General features: G+C 36.8%; 1 protein-coding gene across 2 annotated transcripts in view; it reads left to right on the top strand.

Annotated features, from left to right (window-relative positions):
- ccdc57 (coiled-coil domain containing 57) overlaps positions 1-11,982 on the top strand; it is a 22,288-nt gene extending 10,306 nt beyond the window's left edge. For both annotated transcript variants that reach the window (XM_077626121.1, XM_077626122.1), the window contains exons 10-20: positions 43-201; positions 1,767-1,929; positions 3,205-3,297; positions 3,992-4,253; positions 4,729-4,911; positions 6,325-6,431; positions 7,205-7,427; positions 8,342-8,442; positions 9,933-10,067; positions 10,735-10,885; positions 11,454-11,982. In XM_077626121.1, coding sequence (XP_077482247.1) covers positions 43-201; positions 1,767-1,929; positions 3,205-3,297; positions 3,992-4,253; positions 4,729-4,911; positions 6,325-6,431; positions 7,205-7,427; positions 8,342-8,442; positions 9,933-10,067; positions 10,735-10,885; positions 11,454-11,662 — 1,786 coding nt within the window. In that variant the 3' untranslated portion in view covers positions 11,663-11,982. The remainder of the gene's footprint in view (positions 1-42; positions 202-1,766; positions 1,930-3,204; positions 3,298-3,991; positions 4,254-4,728; positions 4,912-6,324; positions 6,432-7,204; positions 7,428-8,341; positions 8,443-9,932; positions 10,068-10,734; positions 10,886-11,453) is intronic.

The raw sequence follows: 11,982 nt of genomic DNA, 5'->3' as shown, positions 1-11,982 counted from the left end.
GTCAAAACTGCAACACAAAAGCAAAAATCTGTGTTTTTATAGACTTCGTACTGATATGGCTACAGCCCAGGCTACATTGGAGAAGTACATGAGTCAGGCTTCCCAAGAGATGGTTACCAAGAAATCGGAGCTAATAACTTTACAGAACAGTAATAACAATCTACGTGCTGAGTTGGAGAGAAGCAGGGACGAGATTAGCAGGTAAGAACATCGTCTTACACAAACACACTCATTGCCAACAGATTTATAAGAAAACATGTTATTATACAGTAGTACAAAATACCCTGTGTCAATATGGACACATCCACATAATGTTTGTCTAACTATTTGATTAATTAATTCATTCATTAACTATACCGCTTATCCTCACAAAGGTCATAGGGCGTGCTGAAGCCTATCCCAGCTGAATTCGGGCACCAGATGTGAGACACACTGAATTGGTGGCTAGCCAATTGTAGGGCACAAGGAGACAGACAAGCATTCGATTTTGATTTAGAATTAGATGATTTGGAGTGTTGAAACGCCCTACCTTACATGTTCTTGGGATGTGGGAGGAAACCGGACCACCTGGAGAAAACCCACGCAAGCATGGGAAGAACATGCAAACTCTCTATAGGAAGTTCAGGACCTGGGATCAAATCCTCGATCTCAGAACTGTGACGCCGACGTGCTAACAACCCGCTCACTTTTTTTAAAAATGTAATTGTTCAAAATTGTTTACACAACAGTAAGTCTACCGGAGCTAAAATGTTTACAGAAAAAATACGATTCATTTGAATGAGATGAATGTACAGTGGTACCTCGACATACGAGCGGCCCGACATACGAGCAATCTGAGATACGAATAAAATTTCGGGCAAATTTTTATTTTGAGATACGAGACAAATTTTGATATACGAGCATACAGCGGACGCGAGAGGCTGCTCATAACAACATCATGGGTACTGTCTCTCTCCCCGCAACTCCCTCATGTAATGTCTGTACGAGCACTGGGCGGAGCGTTTTATTTTTTCAGTGTTTTTTCCTCGTTCGTGCGAATGGCGTATATACTACTTCTTGTTGGCAAGTGGTCGTGCGTTATCCTATTGTGAAGACATTTGTGTGCATCATTTTCGGAATATTTTGAAGGGAATACAAAAGCAAACAATCCTCGACAGATTGCATCTGAAAGTCAGAGTGGAGGCGGGGCAAATAGAGCGAACCCGGGAGAAGAAATGTATAAAAATTTAAAACACAATTAGAATTAAATTTAGTGTAAAGTTAGATTAAACTTATTTTTGAGCGTGTCTGCATCGTAATCCAAGTTCATTTAATTTTGTTTGTTATGTTACAAGCGCCTTGCCGTGCAAGAAGTCCCCCCCTCTCTAATTTTAGTACTATTAAAGACATTTTAGTACTATTAAACCACTAGTTATTTGTTACTTGTTTGATAGATGGCGAATTAGAACAAATAAAAATGTTTTTCCAATCCAATATCCTGTTTTTGATTTTTTTTTTCAGAGGATTGGAACGAATTATTTTGTTTTTAGTTCATTTCAATGGGAAACGTTCATTTGAGTTACGAGTAAATCGACATACGAGCTCAGTCCCAGAACGAATTAAGCTCGTATCTCGAGGTACCACTGTAATTACTATCGATGGATATGAAACTTAATTTCCAAAAATGTTTTTCCACTGTATGTAATCAAGTATAGTATGATATATTATAGTTTTAAACTATGAACTTGGTATTTATAATATTGAGAAGGCTATTTGTGTGTCGTCAGGTACAAGCAAGATGTGAGTGCTGGTTTGAATAGAGAGGCAGCCTTAGAACAGGCTCAAATCCAGTTGGAGTTGGAGTGGCAGAAACGCTGTGATGCTGTCAAAGCTAAACATTACCTGGCTAATGAACAGCTTATACACGATTTGACCCTAGCCAGAGACCAGGTTAGTCACCATTAAATTCCTCCTGAAATATATTTTCCTCCACTTTTTGATCAATCAGTGGCAGCGCCACTGGCTGAGTGACAACGAAATAAAACAAACAAACAAATAAAAGCCTTGGTATATACGCCTTATAATGAATGCAACACATGCTGTATGTATCTATAATTAGCCTATGATCAAAATGGCTACAAATACATCATGAACATTCATGATTAAATGTTTATTTCCCCTGCAGTGCATTCTGTAGAGAACGACGTACCACGTGCCGCCTCAAGTTTAACTTCATTACGATATTAATGAATTATATTTCACTGCTTTTAAAGAAATGGAATCACACTTTTTCTCTCTTTTCTAACTGGATACTCGGATGCGTATGTAGCATGCCTTACCTGGAAATGTCTTTCCACCTGACTCTTTTTGTTATTTGACAACTTCTCGCTTCAAAACGAACATTCAGGCAATCCTTCTGCATTGGCATTAAATCCAAATGATTTGGTCCAAGAAACATTGAATCCTCTTTTTCCCTTCCTTATTTTTCAGTTTTACCCTTGTAATCTATGGCCCACCAAACAGTCGGCGGTTTCTTTACAATAGCGACCTGCTTAGCAACCCGCCCTGCTGAACATTTCTTTGTCAGAAATTTAATATTTATTCTATACATTTTTGCAACTTTGGAGAATGTTAAGAATGTTTGTGTCATATCTGTGCTATAGAAACCTCATTAAAATAAAAAATATATTTCTCCCCTGTTTTCAAACATTTTTGAAAAAACGCTAAAGAGCTGCATGTGGCTCCAGAACCTTAACTAGTTGCTGACCCCCGTTCTAGGCGAAAGTGTATCTAGAAAATCCCCCCCCCCCCCAAATGACTATACTATTTACATTTTGTCTAATTTGTAAGTATTTTATTTCCAAAATTTAAAGAGTGTGTATCTGTCAGTGTTTATGGTTCATCTGTAAACAGATTACAACCTATATACAAAGCTTACACTATTTTGATGTTTAACTTTTATCTTAGAAAAGTATGGGCATACCTTTTTGCCTGTTTGTCCACCTCTTTTCATCACTTTATTAAAGCACAACCTTTTCACTTGGACGTTTTCAATTAAAAAAACACTTAAAAGCTGTATTGACAGCAATAGAAGTGAGACTTTAATTTATCAACAGTGCTAGCTTCTAACACAGTGAAATGATGCCTGAAGTACGATGCTTTCTTAAGGTCTCAGTAAAAGACAGTCAATTCAGTTTATTTATTTATTTTTCTTTTCTTTATTAGGCAAAGGCTGAGCTTAGTCAGAAAGAAAGAGAGTTGCGTGATTTGACTGTCTCGCTTCCCTCTGTTGAAAAGCAGACTGATAAAACAGCACAGGTAAGAAAACATCAATACTGTTTTGTATCTGGCAGCCCATTTTCTTATTTCTATGTTCAAGTATTTCTTCAAAAAAACCCTTCTAGTTGTACACTGATACTCTATGCCGCATGGATATCATGTTTTGTTGGCAACTAATGTCCTTCAGTTCTTGTACAGTGAGGTAAAATGGTCTTTCAGCTTGTCTCCTTCCCTCTCCAAACTGGCAGCTCCTGTAAACTGTTGGCACCAGAAAGGAAAACAACACCTTATTGAATAACTCTTAAAGGCTAAGTGGCTGTAATAAAAACCATGGTATATTTGTCGCAAAGTCAAAGAATTCCAGATTTTAATGTAATCCATTTGTGGGAAAAAATGTAAATACAGGCCAATATTTCCCAGAAGTAATCAAAATAGAGAATATACCGACCAGAATTTATTTGAATCTGTCCATGAATGATAAAGGAGTAGGTGATGTCTGTTAATGTTCTAAAGAAGATTAGAACAAAGTGAGTGATCTCTTGTGCCCTCCCTATAGGCTTTTTAATAAGCTCTCCAACGTTGAGTTAAAATGATAAATTATACTTTTTACTGTATCTGAGGTCAAACTGTAGGTTACATAATTAAATATAGTTTGCATTCAACTTCTATGTTCCAAGATGTTGTAGTTTTTGTTTTATCATTGTATTTTATTATATACTGTTCATCTCAACAGGAACACACACCAAAACCAGACATGCGGTCATCTGAGGAAATGAGTTCCCTTATTGAGCAAAACAGCTTTTTAAAAGCTGTGGTTTCCCAGATGAGGAAGGACATGGAGGATCTCGCTCATCTCTTATCACAGCAACAGACCCAGTTTCAAGCTTCTCCTGAGGCAGTTAAAGCCCCAGAAATGCTGGCAGTTATCCCCACAACTGAACCTCTTGCAAAGCATCCTGATATCACTCCTGAAACCATTCCAGCATATTTATCAGGTATCTCACTGAAAGCAATGGACAATCACAAGAAGTTACACAGAGGGCAAAAGCCAAGATTAGATCAACACTAAATTTAACAATCACATAATTTACTGCAGCAAACAATGATTAGATTAGAACCTTGTATAGAACCTTATATGGAACCTTATATGGAACCTTATATGGAACCTTATATAGAACCTTATATAGAACCTTATATAGAACCTTATATAGAACCTTATATAGAACCTTATATAGAACCTTATATAGAACCTTATATAGAACCTTATATAGTACCTTATATAGTACCTTATTTAGAACTTAATTTCATCCCGTATTCGGGAAATTTCCCTGGTTGCAGTAGCAAGACAGTAGCAAGCACAGACACAGAAGACATTGTAGACCTAGGGAAAAAACTGGAGCCGCACACAAAGTCCACAAGCTGGGGACCTTCTGTAGACTGAGACTGATTATTTTTGTTGCTTTGTTTCAGACTACATGGAGGGTCTGAAAAAAGAAATGGGCTTACTGAATGAACGATCCAGACAGATTGAGGAGCAGCTACAAGGTGCTTCAGTGCTCTCCAATCAAGTACCAGCTACAGGAACAGCTCTAGCCTCCATAGCCCACATTTCTGTAGACAAACCACATCCATGTTTCCATGAATCTAAAAAAGGTAATAATTTTCACTTGACTATTGTTGTGGTTTGAATTTCAGCAGCCGAAATGCACTGAAAACACACTCGACTAATACAATTAGCCATATCAGGCATTGATACTGAGTATCGCATCCAGACATGGGTGGTACTTATCATACTTTTTAATTTGTATGATTATTTATAATTAAATGTTAGTTAAAACATTGCACATTATTAATTTTGAAGCATAAAAAAATCTTGAATGTAATCTGTGTCAAAGGCTGAGTTTTGTGCAACATTTGAAGGTTTCATGCCATATTGTTCATTGTTTTTTGTATACTCGTTCTAAACAAATTAATTTATTAATGTATTCATTCTGAGTGAGTTGCCACACATTTTTCAGTTTTTCGCACATTTTCTGACCCAGGTTAGGTTAAGCGACTATATCAGATAAATGTCAGTAATTAATGGGAAAATTGTGGAAATGTACTTAACATATTTTATTTTATGAAGCAAGTTTCACGTTACGGACTAAAAGGATCCCACAAATAAAATACATGTGGTAGATCTATGTTCACCAGCTAAAGTAGTCACCTTTCTCTGCCAAGTAATATCAACATAATAGGTGCCCAATGCGTTGATTATGATCAAATGGTAGATCTCAAAAGTTTGTGTTAGTTGATTGGAAAAAAATGCTTTTATTCAAATGCTGCAGATATGCCTGTCAACCTTTATCTGAGGAACCTATCTCAGAGCCTCTTTATCCTATCACCCACCCAGCCTGCCATCTAACCTTTTATCATCACTTCCTGTGTGTGGCTCCAGTTTTTTACCTAGGTCTACAATGTCTTCTGTGTCTGTCTTGCTACTGCAACCAAGGAAATTTCCCAAATACGGGATGAAATAAAGTTCTAGTCTAATCTAATCTAATCAAATTCATGACAGCTATTCAGATCTAATTTTTGCACATCATAATGCAAGCGGTGTGTTCAACCTTGTCCTTCTGTGGAAAACTGGGTTAGAACCATTCATTGGCCAAACATGTCCCCTGATCGGAACCAATTGAGGACCTGTGGGGAATTCTGAAGAGACGAGTGGAGCGTCACTCTCCATCCAACATCAATATTTTAAAACAAGTTATTCTTGAAGAATTTAAAAATCTAATCTGTCAAAAAGTAAGTAAACTAAACAAAAATAAATAACAAAAAACGAAAACTTGCTGATGTCCTCAAATCATGCAGGTCATGCAACATACCACATCGGGCAGCTTTTGTTTGGGGTGTGTAAACTTGTGCGGCAAAACATTTTTCTAGAACTGTTAGATTGATTGAGATGTTAATTATTTTTTTACTTTCTAAACACGGCGTACTCACTCATTATGTGCACTGATGTATGGTGCTAATACCTATTTGTAACTCATTTTATATCTCCATTATGATTTTGTTGCTTAGTGTTGTGTACGGAGAAACATGCTGATTCCACATCTTTGGGGGGGCTCCCCACAGGAGGGATAAAAATGCCAAATGCAGAGACTTATGCTTCCAACATGAGGTTTCAGGTATGCAGGGTTTAACTATTAATTTAAGTGACCTGTATTGAACTGAATCAAATGTAAACCAGTCAGGTTTTTTTAAGTCGTGTATTGGAGATAATACTTTTATTCATATGTCAGTTTCATTTTTGTTCACATGCTTTGTAATTTTAGTTATGAACTAATACATTGTGTTGTAATATGAATTACTGAATATAACAGTGTTTCCTAACCATTTTTGGACTAGAGCACACTTTTTCTTGCATTGTAAAACAATATAACAATATAAAGTCATTCTCATCAATGTTTCATCAACAGGAAACAAAGAAGCACCAAAATGTATTTCAATATTTTGTGGAAATTAGTCCTCGGGTACAATATTACATATTTACATATTTATGTCCATTAACATTATTAAATAAATCAAATTCAAACTCAATTTAATTAACAAATAATAAACAACTTCCATTTCATGTGATGTAAAAATAGTGAACATAGTGATTTGTTCCCTCATAATTTTATGAATATTTCTATCAATTTCTATCAATCCACCTTGTCGACTTCCTGTGTGTGGCTCCAGTTTCTTACCTAGGTCTACAATGTCTTGTGTGTCTTGTGTCACGGGATGAAATAAAGTTCTAATCTAATCTAGGATAACTTCAATTTCTTAATATTACGTGAAAACCAGATTATGCTCACATAGACTTTTCCGTCCGTTGAATCTTTTGATATTACAATGTGGACTAATTCTTCTCCATATTTGAATTTTACTCTCGTAATATTACGATTTTTCTCCACAGGTCCAAGATGAGAACCCCTATGTGTGGCAGCAGCAGCAACTAAATTCAGCTCTGATGGGTTCTGCATCTAGTAATGTTCAGGGTATAAAAAAGAACATTGTGCGGGCACATTCCAGGCTAAAGCAAGCAGCATTCTATATTGCCCGTCTGAGCAAAGAGAAGCAACAGCTCATACAGATTGGCAACTGCCTACGCGCCTCCATCACCAATGCTGGATTAAAGGGTACTGCAACATCCATTTATTATATGGCATTAGCTTTTTTTAGGTAGGCCGGCTATATCACAATGCATATGCTTAGCAAATCTAACAAGATACAAATGTTCACATTAGAGGTAAGATCCGGCCGGGCCCGCGGGTATTAATTTTTGGCTCGGTCCGGACCGAGCAATTAACATGATTTGCAGGCCCGAGCCCGAAGCAAACCCGATATTTCATATTTTATTTGTGAGGACTCGGGACTCCTAACCTGAGTTGGGAGGAGGAGCTGTGATTTAGTTCATCCTTAACTTCTTGCGGCATTCACGTGACGTGTGCAGAGCATGCTCTGGCTCCGCCTCCAACTGCAATTACATTGCAGCGCCTACTCTGTGTCATCCAAAATTCCAAATGATTTATTTTATAACAAGTATTCCTTAGTTCAGTATCCACACATTGTTTTAGTATACATTTTTATAAAGATTTTTTTTAAAGCCAACGAGAGTCAACAGATTGTTTTAGTATACCGTATTTTCACGACTATAAGGCGCACTTAAAAGTCTTAAATGTTCTCCAAAATAGACAGGGCGCCTTATAATCCAGTGTGCTTTATATATGGAAAAAAATTAAAATGTGTCATTCATTGAGGTTGCACCTTATAATGCGGTGCGCCTTATAGTCGTGAAAATACGGTAGATTTTTTTTCAGCGAGAGAGAAGCCCGACCCAACCCGAACCCGAAGTAATATTAGGCCGGGTTAGGTTCGGGTTCAAGAGCTTACCTCTAGTTCACATGATCCTACGATTGGCTGGCCACCGATTGGTGGTGCCCATAGTTGTTAGCTGGGATAGGTTCCAGCATCCCTGCTACCTTTGTGAGGATAAGCGCTTCGGAAAATTAATGAATTAATGTTCAATAATCTTATTGTGTATGCCTTTCAGAAATGACTGAGCAAAAAAAAGATTACCCTAATATGGAGCAAGAACATCAACATGAACGTCTCTCTGCTCTGGAGCAGCTACAGTACCGACTAACCACCCAGGTGAATTGTCTAATTGATATTTTAACACATTACCTAGTAAACTTAGATCTACATGACTTGAGGAGCTACAACTATGACAATCTTCCCATGACATTCCCTTCATTTTGCTTTTAAAAACCTGGCATTGTTTTAGAAGATGATTAGATCCTCTTTTCAAGAAAACATAATATCAAAACATTTGCTCGTTCCACATTCAAGTCAGGTTCGGATATCCAGATCAAGAATTAATATGAAAGATACAACAGTTGGATTTACTAATTTTGTAACCTCACCACCAGAAACAAGTGTAAATGGTGTAATTTTGCCCATCCAAAATTTAAAAAAATAAATGAAATAAAGATTGTTAGATCTTTATTAGTGATGGAAAAATATATAACTGGCTGCTTTAGACCATCATCATGTAATTATAACTGGAGTAAGTGGAATAGACATATTCTCAACAACGTGTGTAGCAGGTGGCAATAAAGATACAATTATTCATTTTTTAAGACCCTACGTTTAGAACATGGTTAAGATATAATGTAACTAGTACAGAATAATAATATGGCATAGTTGGCACCCTACTGTGCAGCAAAATTATTAAGAACAAAAATAACGGAGGGATCAATAAAAATACATATACGTACAGTCGTACCTCTATTTACGAAATTAATTGGTTCCAGAACTTTTTCCGTAACTTGAAAATTTTGTAAATAGAGGTGTACTTTATCTGTAAATTGTCTAAGTCATTCCACGGTCCACACACAAATACCAGCTAAATCCTTTAAAATTGGTCAAAGTGCCCCAATTTTGTATGAAAGATGTGAGAAACACAAGAGAGAAAATTATAAGAAAATGATTTATTAATGTCTTAAAATGAATATAATGGCCAATAATCCCTGTGAAAATGTGCCCTGCGCCGCAGAAATAGTTCACTCCGCAGCCGTTCTATTGGAAGTTGTGATAATAATAAAAAAAGCCGTCCACTTTGTAGTACTACATACATTTTAGACTTTTACGTGTGCCCTATGTGTGTGTTGCATTTGTCCGTTTTTAAATCGCTTAATAAGGGGCATTGCAATCATTAATAAGGGGAGCATTTAGCCAAGGTGGACAGGTATGAAAGAGAGAATCTTGAAACATGGATAGTGCTTGTTGTAAGACAGTCAATTGAATGGAATGCTTTTATTGTCAGAGCGGTGAAATGAGAGCCCAGTAGAGGGTAGCGAGGTCTCTAAAGTGAGAATCAATGCATCCACGACAATATTTTCCAAATAAAATAACGGAAAAAGAAATGCATTTACTTTTTGGGGGATTTCGTAACTTGTATCTTTTTCGTATCTTCAGTCGCTCATTTGCATAAGAAAAAAATCGTAACCTGAAAATTTCGTACCTAGAGGCATTTGTAAGTAGAGATATGACTGTAATTGGAAAGGAGTTGATCTACTGGTTGTAGTGTATTTCCCACAAATAGATGGCGACATGATCCCACTCATGTCTGCATTTTTCAGGAGCTTCAGTATGCTGCCAGGCAGAAGGCTTGCACTGTTGCAAAACGTGCCACCTCCTCTGAATGCAAAAGGCTTCTCCCAAAAGAAAGCAGCAACCTTTGTTCCAGAATGCATAAAACCACTGATGAGTCTGGGGTAAGAGTGTCATAAATGTCAAATCAAAGTTTAGATTTCACTGCAGAATTCGGCACAATCACAGTGGTTCCAGATATCACCCAACACAATGTTTTTTTCCAATTCGAAATCTATAATCACATGTGAAGCAACTTTATTAACTAACTAACTATTATCTTGTCTCAAAGTTTAATAGATGTTATGAGACCATGCCGGGCGGTCGTAGTTCATTTTGATCTCGCTAACTACAGTTTTAAACACTGGTCACTTATGGGTAAACATATAGAAGATGTTAGGATATTTGGGGTTCACTGGAAGTCTTCACTTGGCAAGCAACTGGGGGCCACCTCCTGTCTTAAAAAAAAGATAATTAAAGTGTTTCAAAACGCTTGCAGTAACAGACATTGGCCACTGGGTCAGACTCCTGGTTTCATTATTCAGGAATTTATATTTCCATGCCATTTCAAACTGCCTGATTTCACCGTTAAAATAAACTTGTTTAAAACCTGGTTCAAAGTTTTAATTTCGGACTGTGTGACAACGAAAGTATTTTAAGGGGGGTGAATTTCTTTCAAACACGTTATATCTTAATTTAACAATATTTTACAGTCTATATAAGTGAAGGAGGGATTATTTTTGATGGCTTTACAAGAAACATGTTAATTAGTTGTGCATCCTTTTCCTTCAGACCTCTAAAATGTCGGACAAAACTCCAACCAGCAGCCAGCTACAGAATTCGGACCTCAAAACAAATCCCAGCTCAGAAGAGTCATTGCAGTCATTAAAAGGAATTTGGGAAATATTGGACCTCGGATTGAGTTCATCCATTCATTCAGAAGGTAACCTTTTAATAACAATACAAAAACTTGGTTGCATGTCACACATTTGTCTTTCGACAATAAAGTCCAGTATTCTAAGATAAACCTACAAATTCAGTTTCATACAAAACATCATAACTATAATAAACAAACAAAGAATTGGTTTTACATAGATACATTAATCAGTGTTAGCTATTTAGAGACAGTTTCATTGTAGCAGTTATAGGTAAAAGGTGACTGGGCAAAATGTTTTCATCAAGTCAATCTGTGGACCACAAATTGTAAATTAAGACAAATTTACTTTTAATTAATCTGAGATAGAGATGATAAAATGATTAACAAATCAAACATCTTAAATATTTTCTAACAATCATCATCCATTACTTTACCCTCAGTGCAATGCAGTTGCAATAAAGTTTGGTACACACTGCTTTCCCAAATCTTTTCATGGCATTGTATGTTACTCTTTCTCTAATTCAACCTTCGTATGCCTAAACTATTTCATGCTACTGTCAAATGTTTTACTTCTTTCGCGAGACACCTGTTAAATGAAAAGGCATAAAACTGTACACTTCATGTTTGTGTTAAGGTGACAGTGATCTTATCAAGGGCAAGGTGACCAAGTCAGGCCCTGTTGGAGTGATGGTGAACGGTACCAGCGCTCCCATTCACCATGGTTCCCCGATCGAGCGCCAGCAGAAGAACCTTACCAAAATAACATCAAACCAATCAAAAAGCTGCAAGAGTAGAACCCCAAGCAAAATGAGCAGGATCAGAAATTATAATGCCAAGGACTGACACTCAAATACAAGACAATTGTTGGTCTTCCACATCATAACAATCATTGTATAATCAGTAAACTGTTTCTATATTTGAATTGAATATGGGACTTTTTCCTTTGTTCCCCTCGCGGTGAATGTAGACCAGACATGGCCGCGATAATCGAAAAATCGCAAATTAGGGTCACACCTATTATAACTTCTTTTTTCTTCTTCAGTGCTGTGTCCTAGTAACAAGAGTGGCTTCCGCTTACAAATTTCAGCGTGGATTTTGACATTTTTATGAACTAAATTACAAGTTAGACAATACAGTCGCAAAATTTATATTTATATATATTG

Source organism: Stigmatopora argus, chromosome 18, assembly GCF_051989625.1.
Source record: "Stigmatopora argus isolate UIUO_Sarg chromosome 18, RoL_Sarg_1.0, whole genome shotgun sequence".
Taxonomy (NCBI): Eukaryota; Metazoa; Chordata; class Actinopteri; order Syngnathiformes; family Syngnathidae; genus Stigmatopora; species Stigmatopora argus.
The sequence above is the reverse complement of the archived record's forward strand: the minus strand, read 5'-3'. Positions and strand labels throughout refer to the sequence as shown.